Source organism: Chironomus tepperi, unplaced genomic scaffold (genome assembly GCF_022539635.2).
Source record: "Chironomus tepperi strain 1889 unplaced genomic scaffold, CSIRO-AGI_Ctep_v1 contig_163, whole genome shotgun sequence".
NCBI classification, from domain to species: Eukaryota; Metazoa; Arthropoda; class Insecta; order Diptera; family Chironomidae; genus Chironomus; species Chironomus tepperi.
The window spans coordinates 2,196,442-2,215,974 of record NW_027226285.1 but is presented as its reverse complement, the minus strand read 5'-3'; the positions used below and the strand labels follow the sequence as shown (position 1 = coordinate 2,215,974).

Genomic DNA, 19,533 nt, shown 5'->3' with positions numbered 1-19,533 from the left:
AACAGAAACAAAAATGCGCCATAATAAGTCATTACCATAACTTTACTAATTCTTCATTTCAACAAAATTGTTCATACAGTACACATAGAAATGAGTGAAAGGGGAAGAGGAAACGGAGGCAGAGAAGGACTCTTTATGACTTTTAATTTTACACAGTTTCAAACAAATGCTTGTAACTGCCTGGTTTCAAGGGAAACAGATAAAACGAAATATTTTTTACGATCTTCTGTTGATGTTGTTGTAATCCCCGTGCTTCTCCTGCTGAAAAGTTTTTATGAATAATTTTCATTTTTTATGTGAATGTGTGTGAAATGAATTTTTCATTCTTTAGTTGGGAAAAGCTATAAAACAGTTGTTGAGATGAAATCTCTTTTTTTCGGTTGGTACGTTGGTGGAATTTTTGTCATGTTCATTGTCTTCTCTTCATTCTTTCTTTATCGTTTATTAATGAGAAAGGTTCAAAAGTTTTCAACCTTAAATCATTATTGCAATTTTCATACAAATTATAAAAGTTTTTGAATGAGATATGGAAATGGTAATTTAGTTTTTTAAGGCTTTATTAAGATCAGTGATGGGCAACCTTTTACATCTTGGTAAAAAGCCTTAACTGAAGCCACACGCGACATTTGGTTCATGGCATTTTTAAAAGCTTTTAGAGGCACATTAGTGTACCGGGGTCACACAGGCTGTCCATCCCAGTTCCAGCCCTTTAATTGATTTCTTTTAGAATCTGAAGAAAAAAAACGAAATATTTTTTTATCCATAAAGAGTAATAATGATGATATATACCCTTAAAAACTTAAATCAAGAAATAAAGGAAGCAAGAAATAAAAGAAGAAATGCCACAAGATAAAGTTTTTACTCTATGGCAAAGACAGAACTGAAATAATAATAAAAAGAACCACAAAACCTCATACAAATGATAAAATAACATCGTGAAAATGTTTTGAAAAGGAGAAATGATAATTTTGTTATATATGAGACTCCCAAAAGATTTTTTAGTCTTCTTATTATTAAACTATTTGCTACCTTGTTACCCCAAAATAAAGTTTCCTTATCTCATTCATTTTATGAGGGTTGATAATGAATAATTTATTTACTTTAAAATCTTACTACAGAAATTAAATAAACTATATTTATAAGATCATGATTCAACAACTCTGCAAAAAAAGCTTTTAGATTGATGATTATTCTATCCAATCATATAACAAAAATCAATAAAACCATTCAAAAGGAATGTATCAATGAATTGGAAAATACATTGAAAAACTGTTAAATTACTTTTCTTTGAAGCAAAAAAGTGAGGATAAAGAATATCAGTTGGAACAATCTAATAAAGCTTTATAAGCTTAAAGGGCTTGCTCCAGATTGAGGCACTGCGATGAACAATCTATTTTGGTACAACTCTTTACATCCACGATTTATTGTGTTAATGATATTCCTAGCAATGGAGACATACTATGTGTCAAAGACCTGCACCCTGCACATTAAAAAAATACATGCACACAAGAAAATTAGATTGATTCAGTTGACAGACTCAATTAAACATTTTCTTATATTTTTTAACTGCCTTTCTTGGTTGCCATAAAGAATCACAGAATGTAAATCGAAGAGAAAGCTCAGAAATCGTCATAAAAATCAATGAGGCATAAAGTATAACAATCAAATTACTTAAATAGAAAGAAAGTAGTTAAAAATGCATTTAGCTGCTCAGTACATTTCTCTTTTATATTTATTTCTACATCATTTGGCAGTAATGAAACTAATTAAAAGCTCTAGAGATGAACGATATTCAGTCATAGTTTCCAACAATGAAACTTGTGGAGACAGAAACAAAAGAGATGGTGGAAAAAGTTCTTTTTGAGAAAAAGAAAGTTGAGATACAGACTGAAATAAGATTGAAAGATTTATGTCAAGAGATGAAGAAAGCAGTGGATAACAGAAATGAAGAGAATTGGCTAAATCAACACAATCCAATGGTGTAGTATATTTAATTATGAATTGGATTTTCATGACACTTTCTTGAATGAGATTAAAGGAGAATCAAAGCTATAAAGTTTATGTTCAAAACCAGATTTTCATCGAATAAAAATAATTTAAAGATTTTTCGTTTTGGATTCTCTTTTATGGATAGAAAGATAGTGTCAAGCACATTTGCTAGAACTTTCTAAATTCACAGCATAAAAATATTATTTTATTTAATAACAATTATTCTGGTTATCCTGATTCATGACCATGTGTACATATTATCCTGACAAGTACAAGATTAATCTCAAAAGCTGTATTTTACTCAAAACTAAAAAAAAGTATTATCAATTATGTAGAATCACAGCCCAGATCATCATTTTTTTGGGACATCATAAAAATAAAATATCAGATGAGTTATAACATGACATTGTGATTTTATGTACTTAAATACATTCTATATGTGTGTTTTTATTCATTCAATATTCTGTACAGTCTTCCTTTTTTTGTGCGAATATATATATGCATGTATACATTCCTATAAAACATGCAATGAGGAGAAATGAACAAAGAACGAATGTGTGGAACATTTAAAACCATAATTTATGTTTATACGTTTGCCTGTTGGTGCTTAACTGTATGAACATAATTTCAAAACTATGTAACGGTACGTAATCTGTCCAATCTTCTATAAAAACTTTTTTCATGTACAGTTGAATTGCTGAAAAAGTTGAAAGTCCTCATGGGATGTCATCATTAAAGCATTTTAAGCTTGAACATTAAAAGTGTGTTTTGATCACAAGAATCACGACAATATTGCATTAATTTACCCGAGAAACACAAGTAAGCTAAAAGTCACACTTCAAGTAAAGTTTAAAAGTCAAGAAGTAAGTGATAACAGGCAGTCTGATGTACTGACTCAAGTCATACTTTGTCCGCGCGCAAGCTAGACTTCAATACACTATCCTATAGTATGTCAAATGAATGACTTGTGATGTAACCTTGAGGTAACTTCAAGTCAACTTCAAGCTTATTTCAAGTGATCACTTTAACCTGACTTGCAAGTTAACTTGAAGCCAACTTAAATGTTTACTTGCAGGCATGACCCACTGTATTATAAATGGATCCATCTGAAAGAAAATGCTTGATCTTTTTTTTAATTAAAATACAATTCTTGCTATCCTAATCCATAAATCATTAAATTTATTCAGAAATTTACACTCAAATTATTATCACTTTGACCTAAAACGAAAAAAAAAAAATTATTAAGGAATAATGATGTATTTTTTTATCTGTAACATTAAAAAAATTCAAAAAAAATATGATTAATCTGCTGAAAAAAAAAGAAATTAGCACAATACTTATAGATCCTAATAATTCAAGAAGAGAAGATAAATAGATTAAAAGCATATGGTTTTGAGATGAATTATGATCATCTCAAAATTTTAGAAAATTTGAAAAGTCAAAATCACTATTTACTTACCTTAGGTTTCAGTTTTTTACATACTCCACTAATCTTACTGCTTACAATCTCTTTTATTACACTTAAACATCTAAATCATTTAAATAATTAATTTTTGACACTTAACACAAAATTTTTCTGCACATTTTTTGTGTAAACAAACAACTAAAAAAAACTAAATATTGCAAAAATGTCAAAAATTGTCTTTTTGCCTCGACATTTGTCAATGTTACTTTAACTTTACCCCAAAGTATCGTCAGAAGTCAATCCTGAAAGTATTATTTGTGACGCATAAGAAGTAACCATAAACGGTCATATTATGTGTCACATATTGGTTGTTGTATTAAAGGTCATTCTCATACGCACGAACTTGAGACATTACTTAGAGATAGACTTTCCTCTACTGGTTTCTCGGGTTAGTCCGACCAGGAATAAATTCACTGAACATTGAATAAAATCTTGGACATGATGCCAGCTGATTACTCAGCTTCAAAAGAGTTTGCTAACATTTTAACAACATGAGTTCCATACGTATTGTTAATTTTTTCCTCTCTCAAATGGACTGCGATGAAGGAAATACAACAAGAAGCGGACATTTGCAATGGAACGGCAGTTTCAATCTTCACTCTTGCTCTCCTTTCTTTACTCGTTCTATATCAATTCTGTTCTGCATGCGTTTTATTTTCCATCTCATTAATTTTCACTCAGCACCTCATCGTGCTCGTTCCTCTCTCCCAAATGCTTTTATAACATACCATTCAAAGTGACATCACCGACGACATGGTGCACGTCCAAAAAAAAGAGGGGATTATTTTTATGACAAACGATGTGATGTAGTTAAAAAAGGAATTGTGAATGTCTTTAGATCTATCATCATTATAATGTGTTCATGATAATGTGAATGTTGAACGCACATGATGAAAATTTTAATTTATAGCATATTTTCTTGAAAGTTAACGACGTGTTTGTGTTGACAGGCTGTCTGTGAATTGTGGACTCCTATTGCTTGACACTCAAACATTGTGATAAATGTACAAATAAGCCCAGAAAAGTCTATCGCAAATGATGCGCTCTATTGTGCTTAGTCAAGTATCAAGAAAATTTACTTTCAAAGTTTCTGTGAAGAAAATCAAGAAACGGCAAGAAACTTTAAGAAGAAAAATCAATTGAAGAAATGGGATGGTAGAACTCGATGGGGACAGGGGTGCTTAATAAAGTATAAAATATAGCAATTTTCCATCCTACATGTCAACATAGCACTAAAGTTATGTAAGTATCCTATCAACAGCATTAAACTAACTACATTGAGTACTTTTATTATGCATTCGCATGTATAAGATAAAGCGAGTGAAAGAGTATGTGAGGAATAAAGGTGAGGAGCTGCTTCAATGCTCCATTAAACATTTTACATTCATATTGTATTTTTCTGACACATTTGATTTCAAAATGTAAATTATATGCAAAGCATGACTTCCTTACTGATATTTGCAGTTGGTACCTTTGAATATCAAAACACTCGAGTATTTTGAGTTTTAAATGCAGCTTTTATTCTCATTTGCATCGTAAAAAGCGTTTCCCGCATTTTCTTTAATAAAGTTCTGTATTAAAATTGAGCATTTACATTTTACTACTTCCACACTCTTCCGACTTCCGACTTTTCTCTTTTAACATTCAAAATGAAATTCTCATTAAACGTTGAAAGGAGAATAAAAATGTCATCTTTGCATCAAGAAACAAACAGACTTACGATTCTTCTTTTTACTACAATTCGTCTTTAATTGAACTTAATGACTGCACTTTATGACAATGGTAATGACTACGATGATGGCATAAAAGATTGAAATAAATGGTATTGAATGCTTTAATTCTGGCTGGTCTTGTGCTTTAAAATTTCATTAGAGGAAAACTGGAGTTAATTGATTATGTAACATAATATTAATTGCTCATTATAGAATTTCAGGTTTTGATTAAATGAAATTAAATATTATGCAATCATTAATCCAGTGATGTGTAACCTGTGTGCTGGCACCTGAGTCATATACCGAATACGGTTTCGGTCGAAGCTTGTCACAGCGCAGTGCCTTAGAATAAAGACAAAGCATGGAACCTCCTCCCTCCTTGTCTTTTTCCAGAAACAGTGTTACGTCATATGTGATCGACCCCATACCGACATTGACATTATAAAACAAATTTCTAAGACGTCAAGGGGGAGGTAAGACGTAAAATATCGGTTTTAAGCTTAACAAAAAATGTAAACAAATCGTTGCTATGGCGACAATAAATCCATCAAAACAAAACCTGACAAAAAAACACAAAAGGAAATTTTCACAAAGTGAAAAAAATAATTTAATTAAAGTCAGAAGCTAATTGAAATTAAATTAAAGGAACCAGCAGGAATTAAAGAGTCTGAAAATGTCATTATTTAAAATTATAAAACAATTCACATATCAGTGTCCGGACAACAATGAAAATTACGATTCATATTCACTTACTTGTTCACGACTGAACGCAAATAATGAACAGCAGAAGGATTGTGTTATTATTACATCACATTCGGGTTACATTTCAATTTTACAGCCATCAATTAGTGATGATAGAGAGGCAAGTAATCAGCAGGCAATTGTAGACGAGTATCAGCCACATATTGTATATGAAGCGAAACTTAATGAACCAATTCTTGGCGTATTATGTGGCAATTTTATTCAATAGTGAGTTTAATTTTTCTCATTTTCGGTATGGATGGAAATTGTTTAAGTGGAAATTTTCGTATAATTGTATACAGTACACAAAAGCAGGATCGACAGAATATGGTTGCTATATTACATCCAAATAAGCTTGCAATATATTCGCTTGTGACATCAGAGGGATTTGTTGAGCAAGGTAAATAAATAAAATATCATTGTCTTTCTAGCGGCACAAAGCTCACCTCAAATATTTACAATTGTCTCGAGTGGATATTAATAAAAAGAGACGTACAAATGATTGTGGGCGGATGATTGAAGTACTCTTTAGAAATCAACAAAAATACCGAGGACCTAAATAAATTTTAAATTAAAATTGGATATCTTGTCATGTTGACTTTCAGAGAATATTACATTTCACAAAAAATAAAGTTAATCTTCTGTGACTGTCATTTTAGGTGAACAATCAAAATTGCAGTTGATACATCAGCATGAACTCAATAAACCAACATTCACATTCTGTAAAGGCAATTTTGGTGGAGTTAAAGGGAAAGAGTTTATTTGCGTCATGTTTCTCGATGGATCATTAAAATTTTTCGAACAGGATGGGATAAGCCAAAATTGCATATTGCCAGGCAGTCGTACAATTCCAACATCCTTCGTTTATGTACCGAGAATTGATTGTTTTATGATTCTTGCGCCTAATTGGGATTTAGAATGCTATCGGTATGTGATCATATTTTGATTTATTAGCACAGAAAGCAATGTATGCTTAATTATTTAAGAAAAGTTTAAACAATCAAGCCTTCAAACGCCTGACTTTTATTCATTTCTTTTCACAGATATCTCACACTATCGGAAGCATACGAGCGACGGCTGAGTCCAATATGGTCTCTAAATGTCGGTGAATATATTCTCGATATGAATACGCATCAAATCAGCAAGTACTTAATGTTTGATTTATTGAGAATATTAAATTCATTTTCAAACAATCTGCCTTATGGTATTATTTTAGTATGGAATCTGTTGTCGTTCTGCTTGGTGAAAACAACTTGATTTGCATTTCGGACTCTGGAAAAATAAAATTTATCAAAAAATTGGACTATACACCAATTGCATTTTGTAGGCTCAAATTGATTTAAATTAAACTAATTTTCAATAAATAAAAATATTTTCAGGTACATTTACAGTAGGATGGTACTTTGGTATGTAGAATGGAGGAATTCAATTTTCTATTCGATTAGTTTATAAAACCAATAGCCCCGTTTAATTGACCTTTAATCTATTCGCTTACTAGAACCAGACTGTAAGTTGATGATAGCTGTAGCAACCGACAACGGATCTCTATTAATCTATCAGCATTCAACATTGGTTTGGTGTGCAGAATTACTAGATGAAACGATTGCAATCGACCGTGGTAATTTTAATTGCTTTTCGGGTGCAATTGTCACATTGAATTCTACCGGAAAATTGACAATTGGCTATTTGGGATCGGAACCGCATATTTTCAAGGTTCCAGCATTAAACCTTTCTAAATTAGATTACGAAAAATCTAAATTGGAATTGGAAGAAATGGAAAAGGAAATAAATTCGAGCGTTGATAATTCTGGTAAGTTTCGCTGTGCTGCACAAAATATAATCAAATTCCATACGTTTCATGCTCATTTGCTTGCAGATATTCCATATATTAATGCGACAGCGGAACGGGATCTGGAAATTAAATCACGACTCGAGTTTGCAGATCCCAGTGATGGAACGTTTATGCGACTTTGTGTGAAATTTATACCACATATAAATCTTGAACAAATTCAACTTAATATAATGCAGAATCCGGCATTTGCAATACCAAAAAGCATTTTCTTTTATAATGACTTGCAAGCTCATGAAAGACAATCATTCGAAACGGAAATTTATTTAAGCGAATCAGAAGTTGGTGAGATTTTTTCGAGCGAAGTTGCTATTGTCGTGACATTTATTAACAAACAAAGCATCGCTCGTATCCTAAGGCATTCCATACAAATTCCATTAAGAAATGTTGTGAAAGTTGTACAGCCGCAAAAGGATGCACATTTTAAAGTGACATTGACAACCTCACCCACCGTCGATATTTCTGTGCTCTTTTCAGGTATGGAAAAGAAAGACGAGGAAGTAATTAAAATTTTTAATGGAGTACGAATTATTTGTAGACTTGACATTGGCGGATGTTGGGCAGGCAGTTGGTTTAAAGATTCTCAATTCTGAAAATCCTGTGACTGTAATTTTAGCAAAATCATCAAACCGTTACAGGTAAGTGACATCATTTATTTATACTGTCTATTGTTAGTTTAATTGCTTTATGCAGACATTGCTAAAATGATTTGAAGCAATTGTTTTAATAATGTCAAAGTTCAATCAATTCTGATGGCAGTTTAACTTTTATAGCTTCATACGTAACTAATCAATTAATTTAATTATTGACAAAACATTTCTGTATATCCTTTAATCAGATTACAATCAAACAGTCTCATTAGTTTGGTATATATGATGAATATATTGATTGATCGATTGGGACAGGTAGGAGAGGAAACAGCCACGACATCTATATCATTGAAATCGATTCCATCGTCAACAATAGACTATATGTTGTCATGTATTGAAAAGCATCACAGTATGAGAAATGAAATGAAGGGCGTTGTTGTAAGTTGGAATTAGGAACGTAATCCTTTGAAAAATTGATAAGGCTTACACGATTCTAATGCTTTTTTATGTCCAACCCGTATTGTCCCTTTTTTGTTGCGGCTTTTGTTAATTTTTTTGTCATGTTCCATTCTCTTTCTTTACTTGTTCCCCGTATCTATTATTGTTGCCATGTAGAACTCATAAAAGTGTCGAATCCTTTTTTTTTTCATTGTCTTATTTTCTTGTGGGTCCGTAGACATTTTACGACCCATCGTTATAATAATAGACTTTATAAAAGATGAAATCAAAGCTCTTTTTCTATTATAGGAAATGCTGTCATCAAAAACCATTGAGATGCGACTGTTCGAGAGGTGCTTCTTAATAAAAATGCAAGGAAAAACTTCAGGAAATACAATGGATGGAATCGAAATGCTTTTGCGTGATACATATAATGACATTTTAGCATTGAGTGGAAAATATAAAGCCATTAAAGCAAATCTCAGTAGGTGAGGATAATTATAAGTAAATTTTGACGATACACGATATTGCTTAATTTAATTAAGATTAAATTAATGAGTGTGGGGTTCCTTAATTGAATTAAAATATGTATACAAGCTAACGAGTACGAGTAAAGAATAATAAGCAAAAACTTTCCCTGGAAAAATAGTGAATGAAAAATATGAATGACACAAATATAATAGGAAAACTTATAGTCAATTAAATTTTCATCTGTAGCTGTATCAAACTTCATCAAGTTTCAATCACAGCCTTAAAACAAATTTCCAATTATCCTTAAAATAGTCTCGATAAATTTGATGGAAAATTATACAACAAGACTTTTCAATTTATCTACTTCTATTATGGCCATTAACTCAACATGAGGCAATTCTCGTTTGCGGTTTCGACACTTTTCTAGGATAGAAGCTATCCAATATCACTTCTCGAGTGCCACTTTATTAAATTGTTGTGAATTAATTTCCCATTTTATCTCATTTTATATTTCAGTAAATTCACATGTAGTCATAGCATGGAGAAGGTCTCGATTTGATAGAAATTTATTCACTTGAAACGAAAACGTTTATCCTGTGGCCATTTTAATTTTTATGAATTTAATTTGATGAGAATCAGGTGAATGAAAATGTTTGGTTAAGGCGCATGGTTTCCTAGCTTGAAACCTATTATTGCCTCTTAGCAGGGGCGTATTCAGGGGATTGACTTTCTGACCCTCCATTTCTGGCTACATTCCAAGCTCTTAGTCGATTTGCAGTCAGTCAGTCAGACAATCAGTTTTTGCACTCATGCACTCATGATTTCAGTAAAATTGGACATAAAATATGATATAAATTTATATTCATTCCCAACCTCACATCTTGTCTATCCACACAGAGTTCAAATACAACTGACATCGACAATTTATTTTATCCGTAAAGTGATTGAATATGCAGATTTGCCGCAAAAAATTACCGAAAATTTATTGTGCATCATGCGATTGGGTTTTGTAAACTTTCAAGAGCAGAGCTGGATTGAAGCCTTGGCACCATATGTCGATTATCTTTATAACATGTATCAAGTCAAAGAAAATCAAAATCAATTTTATGACAACATCACATTCAGGAATGACAATTTTTCCTTAACGAGATTTTCAAAACAATTGAAGCATATATTGTCAGTGCTTACAGATAACTTTACAGATGATAAAAAGACAATGGAGAATGCCTTTATAATGGAGGAAAACGAGACAACGTCAAATGCTGATAATGATAGTGAATGGAGTTCCAAATTAAATCCATCACATGAAATTATGGCAACTGATAATGAATGAAGGATAAGCTGAGTGTGTTGGAAGCTATACAATACAAGATTTAACAAAGGGCCGGGTCTTCTTTGTCGATAGGAGATTGTGATGATTAATTGAATGAGCTATTTTTGCAGTTTGGAATGGATTTAAATAACTTAATTTAGGCTTTGAAATGGAATCAATTTAAAGTTTTAGGTCTATCATGAATTATTCCTTGCAGGTATGCTTTCAATATAGGAGGTCTTATAGTTCCAAAGCCTTAATAAATTGAGAATCTTTATATAGTATGAATAATATTGTCAGTTCTTACTAATACTGCAATAAAAAAGGAAATGTCATATCGACTGTCATCATCTTTAAATCCTCATCATAAACTTTCTTGGCATTTAATCTCTTCAGATATGTATGCATGATGTAATGCATTACAAAGTGATATGAACCTTCTTTATAATTATGAAAAGCTTTTCATATTATGCATGAGTAAAGCACCTTTCTTCTTATTATGCCTTATAGAGTCTTCAACTTTTGTTGAGTATTAAAGGAAAATCTCTTTAAATCCTCTGAAATAGAAATTTCTCTCACAATTTCAAGTTTCTTCAGTATTTCTACATTATCATTATATTACATTTAATACATCAATTAATTTGTTGGTAGAGTTGATGATGCTTCTCATAGACATGTACATCTCTTTGAATGTACACACTATTGAATGAACAGAAAAAAGGCTGAAATGAACTAAACGACGATGAAAGTCTGCAAATGAAGATGAATAGATGGAGATGTAGTGATGTATAGTTTGAAACAAATCCACGGGATGGGGTTGAAAACCTCAATTGTTAAATGTTTGCAGAGAGAGATGATAAAAGTAAATATTAAATTAAATTTTCTCCTTAAACAGACACAGGCGTTGATGTACAAATGTAAATGGTACAATATTGCAGGATGAAACTTTAATATGCTGAGCGAACATTGCTATTAAATTGTTGGTATGGGACAATTTGCAACTCAAAACTAAATTCAATGAATGAAAATTCAGTTGATGCATGTAACATAAGTGAAATGAAATAAGCCCTTTATGCCATTTGTCTGTATTAAGATGATTAAATTTCCTTCCCAGTTTGCTTACTCTACTTTCTTGATATTTACAGTAATTAGACGAAATGCTTGAAGAAGTTTAAAAATTGCTGAATCTCTCGTTGATAGAATTATGTTTGTGAATGTATCTGTGAAAGTGGTCAAATGGAAAATTGGATTTTAGAGATGAATTTCCTCTGTTCATCTTCTTTGACGAGGCCGCAAAAACTCTCATCTGGTGTGCTGTAATCTAATTGAGTTAAATATTTCATGCTTACTGTTGAAAGTTTCTTGAGGTTTTCTTGTGCTTATTTTGGGATCTACTAGGATAAGAAAATATTTTCTGGAAGTAAATAAGTTGATGAACATTTTAAGGCTATTTGCTGACATTTAAAGAAAATGGATGTAATCCTTATCTACAGGGGCGTCGTCAGGAATTTAAAAGAATTTTGGTATTTTTGTCACTTAATTCTTAGTAAATTGAAGAAGTTATCATGTTGGAGATCTTGACCCCCAAATTCCCTTCCTCCACCTGAATACACCCCACCTTAACCATATCATTATTGGAATTTTTTCAATTTTTTTACAATTTAACCCCTCAACTTGTCACAAGCTCTAAAAGAGCGAACGACATTAAACCATGAAGAAATGTGAAATGCTGCATGACGACAGATAAAATTGAAAAAAATAAATAAATAGATATAGAAAAGTAAAAAAAAAATTGTTTTCCACCACAGACAAGCTATAGTCAGTAAATGTACAATGTAAATATTTCTAACTATAAAGGAACAGCGGTGGCAGAGGCGCATTTATAGTACATGACTTGGGTGGACTATTCAAATATGAAATTCAAATTGTTCATCAATGAGGATTTTAGTTGAATTTTGTGATTATACAGATAGCCATAATAGAATCACTGAATCCAATTATTCGAGACAAATGTGGTGTAAAGTTGTAGCAACAACAGAAAAAATGGTATTTGAAATTATTTCACACTTGATTGAATTTGATTGGAATTTTTCTCGCTCCCTTCCATTTCTCCCCTCGCAAATCTCCATTTATTTTCAATAATGATGTTGAAAGGATTGGATGCTGCAGTCATGACCATAATAATGTTCAATGTTTATAACGAATGAAAGACAATTTATGCGAATATATTCAGCCTTACTCTAATCAAATGAAAATCGTTGAAAGCAATTTTTCTAGTCAATGGTGTTAATAAAATCAGATCATGCGACTATTCAGTTCCTCTATGAAATTAAACACGCATCTATGAATGTTTAGCGTGGAAGGATCCATTCAAGCGATGGTGAAAAAAGACATTTATCGCAATTTCTACATGACTTTTATTGGACAATAAATTCAGCAATTTTATAGTATGTCTGTTATTGAACACCAATTTGAGATTGGAATTTTGTTCACACTTACACGCACATGAATTCACGTATTAAATAACTATCAATTTGATTCCTAAATGTGCTTTTTTCACCTTTTGGACAGGCGAGATAAATTCAATTCCATATGATGAAGCACTTCATTTCAGTTAATTCATATTTATAATCAACAGCCAGCTACACATGAATATCATAGAACTGTAAAATATTTAAAGTAGAAATGTTTAGCAGCAATTATTATTATAATTGATTCATGATGACTTTTAAAAGCACATTAATTTTAATGAGACCACATTTGGTGCACATTTAAATATTTATATACAGCATACAACGATATTTATTGAAATACTAAAGTACTTTTTAAACCAAATCAATTATTTTAAATTGATGTGTGGTATTTTATTACATCTAGTAATTTTATTTTGGTATTTTCTATAATTACTTCTTCCTGTTTTGAAACATGACTTACCTATTTACTTCGCTGGTTGAACAGTTCAATTGCGGTCCATGAACTCACTTAGACGTCTCCTAAAGTTCACTCTATTGCTGGCATCTGTCTACAAATTAACAAAACCATGCTATCTCTATCGACAGCCTAATTCCTTAGCTGGCAAAAAAAACTTTTAGGTACCGCAGTGGTCTTCCTGTACAATTAAAGGATGTTCTTTACTTGTTAGGTTTTCCATGTGTTCATTTACCATCAACAATATTTGACTTAAGGATATTGTTCAATGGAGCTTCCACAGGTCTCCTAATAACATATTCAGTCTGAAGTAAAAGAGCATTACATAATAAGTGAACAACCCCAAGTCTTGATTCAAAAAGTTCGAAAATAATAATAATAAAATTTGAAGCAGTCAAAGCATCATCTGCAACTCAAATATAAAGATCATCAGCAAAAGTCTTAAAATAAATCCAATCTTCTTTAAGACACAATTAAATTTTATAAATCATCATTATCTTAGGTTCTGAAATTGAAGTCTTTAAGAGGCTGTCGTAAAAGTCGATATTTTAATGTCATGACGAAGAGAAATGAACGAAAAAAGTAGACATAAAAGGCTCAAATGTCAATTCCATTTTATCGTTGTTTATTTTCTTTTTTGCTTCACAAAGGAACGAGCGAGAAAAAAAGTGTCCCCTTCATAGAGGATTTTTAATTTCCTTTTACATCCATAAACTTCTTTTCCTCAATTCCATTCTCATCTTTTTTTTGTTGAGTTCTGTACTCTTGTTCGTTATCATTTCCCATTGTTTGTCATTCAGATTTATGCTTTTTCTCTTTCCTTTTTTACTGTTTCCTCTTCTTTAAGTCTACATTCTGAGAAGGTTGTGCCTTTAGTTGAATTTTGACAGCTTTTTCTTACACATGTTGGATGGAAATTTCATTTTGTAGGATTTCTTTATTCAATTTGAGGCTCTAATAAAAATGAATTTCCAGCTAAGTACATTCTATTAAGTTAATGCGCCTTTCAATGTAAATTTATGTTGGCATTTCTACTATCCATATCAATTGTTGACAACTTATGTGCTGCGGCACACTGGTGTGTTGCCAAAAGTTTTTGGAAAAGCCTTGAATCATATATCAAGTTCAGGCTTATCACTAAGATGTACCGAGAGAAATAAGAGGTTGTCCACAACTGATTCATATCCTCTGCCAACTTTAAATTGACTGTCTTTCATTCCATGACAAAAATGAGCAAAAAATTGACTTGAAAAGAGATCAACTGAAGTAGAAAATGACATGAAAAAATGTTGATTTTTGATCTTATTGAAATTCTACTCTATTTTCCAACTTATTTTCATCTCCTCTTTATTTTCATTTTCCTATCATCCGCTGTTCATTTGTGGCGAATTCGAAGCAAAAAAAAAATTACGTGCTTACTCCAAAGCTGCTTTACAATTATTTTTTCCTCCACTACTGATATTTTCGAAGGAAGTGTGAGGGAGAATAGATGAACAACATAATGAAAGAGCCACGCCACAAACAACTGAATGCTTGATTCTTCTTGCTGTTCATCAAGAACTATAAATTAGTCACATAAATTTGAAACATCTCAAAGCGATTCTCGCTCTTTTTTTTGCAGCAGTGATAATGTTAAAAGCATTTTTGAAAGGGGATTTTCTATGTCTTACTCCGACAATATAGCATTAAGCAGTCTCGAACGAATAACTTTAAAAGTGTTGGAGCAAATTGCAATCAAACTTTGTTGTAAAATATTAAACGATTGAAAATCTCTTCACTATTCATCCGATCTGTACACGTTGGGGTGTTGTCCATTTTGCTTAATTACTCCGTATAGGTCAGGTTGGTAATCCATGGTCATCGATCATATCAGCATTAAATTAACAGCTACATAGTAGTGGGAGTGGTAGTTATTGCTAGCCACTTGAAAGCTAGTGCCACTTGCATTGTATGTCGATCGGATCAGCATTAAATTTTGGTCATGCACTGGCAGAATTGTTATCCATGAAAGAAAGCTCTATTGAATAAATTTATGGAACTCAGTGTGATAAGAACATCGTTAAAATAATAATATTTACCGCTAGATAATTCCCATCTATCTACAGATTATTGGTTTTTCTTATCTCTTCCTAATTCTTTTACTTGTGCTTTATTTTCATCCCACTGTATAACACATAACTTTCTCATCTATTTCTCGTTCCTTTCAATTATTTTTTTCATATTATCGACAGCACTGAGCAAGCAGCAAAAAATATGAGAACAATAACTGAAAAGCCATAAATTATGGAAGTACAAGGAAGAAAGAAAATAAAAGGGAATGGAAGAATTCATCATAATTAAAGATGAATAATAAAAAACTTTCTTTCCACTTCCTCATAATAGGATTTTTAAGAGGCAACAGCAGAAAGTTATTTTCTGCAAGCTTTTCATATAAAAAAATAATATGGAAGCAGCACAAAAAAATGACATCAAACTTGATGAGAGAAGAATTTCTATTAAAAAAAAGTTTCAGGAACTTATATTGAAATGAGCAAGGATGAGGAAACCTCAATGCATACTTTTTTTTTAATCTTCTCACACTACATGACGGGATAAATTTTAGTATTCAAAACGATGATAAAGTAAACATTACATGAAAGAAATTGAAGATAAAAAAATATCACATACATGAGTGAAAATCGATTTTCCTTTGTATATGGCATCAAAATATTTCCTTTTTCTAAACATAAATGCCTTCCTTGTTCTCATAATATTCCAGCATGGTAGAATATATTTCAAATAAATCGTAAGAAAGTTACACATGGTGATGATCAGAAGTGCTTTTCATCCTTATTACATTTTGTTGCTTTCTTTGTATATGTTGAATCTGGAGCTGCCATCCTTCAGGCAGGGTTTGGATAGATTTTTGATCTATCCTTTCAAGTACATATTCCGACAAAGGGTTTGGTCGGCAGCGATGCATTTCGTGGTACCACTAGAAGGCATACACTTGACATTTGGTCAGCTTCGGAGTCAGACTTAGGCTTCTTCAATTTCCTCATTTCAAGTAAGACAACAAACTATATCATATAAATCATACGGAGCCATAAGACCGTTATGTGAACCTTTTTGGACATTATTCTATAAGTGCTTATGAATTCTACTACAAATCAATTGTATTGTAGACGAATCAATTGCTCACATTCTCAAAATGTGCCCAAAAAAATGGATATAGGCAAGGAAAAATGGTTTATGAGATAAAAATTTCTTTGATAGCTATTGATATTGATACTGTCTCAAGAAGGTTCGGTAATTTCTTATTATTACATCTTTTCTATAAATTCTAAACTGTTTATCCTAAAAAAAGAAATAGAATGGAATGTTACGTACCATATGGTAGCATATATGGGAACTTTTTTGTTGTCAAAAAGCAGGCGTGCGCATCGGCGTAACGTTTAAGTGCATAAATGAGAAAGCTTTTAGGGAAAATTTCCTCGCTTCCGATTTCCAATAAATTACCACATGGTTCTATATATAGCATACATCAGCGCTCTTACGCTTGACAACTTTTCATCCCTAGCAATGACATTAAGTAGACTTATTACATGACGAACAAGGATAGAATGGAATTTTTACGACATTATTTTTATATTCTCCTGTTAACTCAAATGAAAATGAAAAATTTACTATGATGAATTTTCTCCTGCTTCATCTGTTTCCTGCATTCATATATGTGTACTCAAGAATCCTTAAAAGAACTTCTTCGATCAACAATTCTGTTTGCTGAGATAAAGTTGATTTGGGGGATCAGTTTGGGTGATCTGCTTTTATTTAAATGCAGCCACTAGGGTGATGAGGCAGCAGCATACTTAAAGCTAAGTGACAACCGCTCGGTTCTAAGTATTCTGCCGCTTCGTCGCCATGGTGCCAACATTTCCAAATGTGTCAATCGGGTTGGTTGTATTTGTATAGTCATATATCACTGCTGTCGTCAATCTCTATCCAACATCTGGTATGCATCACAAATGAGAAGTTTGTTTCATGTTTGAAATTAAAAAAAATACTAGAATATTCTAACAAAAAAAGTAACTCCAGAATTGTTATCTATGAAAGGCTTAAGAATGCATGAAAAGTCACATACTTTTGACAGTGATACAGTAACATCTTGCTACTTTCCAACTTGTTTTTTTCTTTACTTCCCTTTCACTTCAGTTGAGTGTCATGTTATGTCACAATTTTTATTTTATCGTTCACTTTTTATGTCTTTTTCTCTTGCTTATGCTGTTCTCGTTCTTCTTTTCAAAAAAAGTTCTGTTTAAACAAACTCCTTCATACCACAAGAGTACATATATGAACATTATACGGGATTTAATGTTATGAGAGGAAAAAAAAGGGAAATTCTTTCAATGAAATGGCAAGAAAAATTACATGAAAAAAAATATTGTGTATTTATAAGTCTTTCACCAACTTGAGTTCCTTTTTATGCTACAAGAAGCACAACTTTTGCATGTGAATTTTTTTGTTGGATTTTTAAAATTTCCTTTCAAATTCTTGCCTTAAAAATTCTTTTTAACTTTTTTTCCCTTTGATGTCAATATTTTATTTTGGAATTAAAGGTTTGTTCCTGTGATGGATGTGTTTAAATACTCGTGTGATTTCAAGATAGAATTGAAGATTTTTGGCTCTAAAAATAGCAAAAGTCTACAGCAAAAGCTAATCGATCGAAAATCCGACCTCAAACAGGTGTGACTCTGACTTGGTATCAGTTCTGCTTTAATTCCGGCACCATGCTAATGACACGTCGACCGAGTGCTCGATCTAACAACCGACTTTTGCTTGCTATATCTATGAAACTTTAAAATTCAAAAATAGACTAAGTGGTTATTAGGAGCTGTAAGGCCGGCATTTCCGAAACATCTCATAATGATGTTCTATCTCTGAGCAGCTGGTTAAGTGAAAACACTTTTATTAGTCTTATGAGAACATTTCGTAAATCCACAAATACCTCAAAACCTATTATATTCAGTACGCAATACATTTAGGTCATTTAGATGTTCAAGTTGTATTCTAATAATTAAACCATGTCATATCCGATCTATTTTCTACCTGAAAATGTTGTTTGCTGAAAATATTCATAAATGAAAACTTGTTTATTCTTCATTGTATGTACAAATAAAACCAACCAGAGGAATTTGTGGTATTTATTTAAAGGAGAAAAAATTGCTGCAAATTCTAACTAACAGGAGTTGTTCATGCCGACAATGCACATGTTTGGGTTTATTTATTCAATTTCATCTACATAAATAAATTAACTATGCAGGAATATTTTTCATTTTCATGTTTTGGGAGGAATCAGGCATGATGGAATGATACAAGACAGAGAATTTATCATTCTTGAATAACCATTCAATCTGAGTTACATAGTGGGGTGGAGTCAAACAAGGTTTTGGGTAATACGGGGTGCATCTGTCTGGGAAATTGCCATCCTAAAATTCAAGCTACGAGAACGAAAGAGGAAGAAAGACTGGAACTAGCGATGACGACCAAGGCTTTACGGTATCTGAATTTGACAATTGAAAGTCGGCAATAGGACCAGTTTCAGACGATACCTGAGGGAGGCCATCGAAAAATTAAACTTTCTTCAAATGTTCAATAAACACAGCCATTGATCAACATGCGCTTCAGCCAAAAATAAGTATGCATCATAAAATAAATCGTCAACCACCAACACAACACGCAAATATTATTCAAAAGTCAACAAATTCTCAAATATATCAACAATGTAATGACCATACGTAGACCAAGCTGTTAAAAATTTCATCACCGTAAACAAATTTTGCTCGTTTAGTTGAAATGAAAAATTTGACAGCAAAATAATAATCTTGCATGATAAGTCAAAAAAAAAATTGTTCGCAATTCTCATGTCTGTGGGAAAGAACAGAGGGATTTACAGCAGTAGAAAAGTAGAAAACCAAATATGTATACAGCGAAAAATTTACTTACTCAACATACACCCTCCAACAATGGAACATAAAAAAAATCGAGAAAAATACAAAATA

At 31.9% G+C, this 19,533-nt stretch overlaps 1 protein-coding gene across 1 annotated transcript; it reads left to right on the top strand.

Moving 5' to 3' along the window:
• Positions 1-5,813: 5,813 nt before the first annotated feature.
• On the top strand, positions 5,814-10,724 carry BBS9 (Bardet-Biedl syndrome 9). Its single transcript, XM_070637858.1, has 12 exons — positions 5,814-6,135; positions 6,210-6,307; positions 6,567-6,834; positions 6,951-7,052; positions 7,124-7,230; positions 7,287-7,313; positions 7,406-7,717; positions 7,784-8,233; positions 8,295-8,394; positions 8,595-8,784; positions 9,094-9,272; positions 10,153-10,724. Exons 1-12 carry the CDS (start codon positions 5,840-5,842, stop codon positions 10,586-10,588), a joined length of 2,565 nt encoding a protein of 854 aa, XP_070493959.1. The 5' UTR covers positions 5,814-5,839; the 3' UTR covers positions 10,589-10,724.
• The last annotated feature ends 8,809 nt before the right edge of the window (positions 10,725-19,533 follow it).

Coding starts and splice junctions, on each gene's coding strand:
- BBS9 (XM_070637858.1), top strand. CDS start 5,840: ATGTCATTATTTAAAATTATAAAACAATTCACATATCAGTGTCCGGAC. Junction 6,308..6,566: donor AGAGGGATTTGTTGAGCAAG/GTAAATAAATAA, acceptor CTGTCATTTTAG/GTGAACAATCAAAATTGCAG. Junction 7,718..7,783: donor TTCGAGCGTTGATAATTCTG/GTAAGTTTCGCT, acceptor ATTTGCTTGCAG/ATATTCCATATATTAATGCG.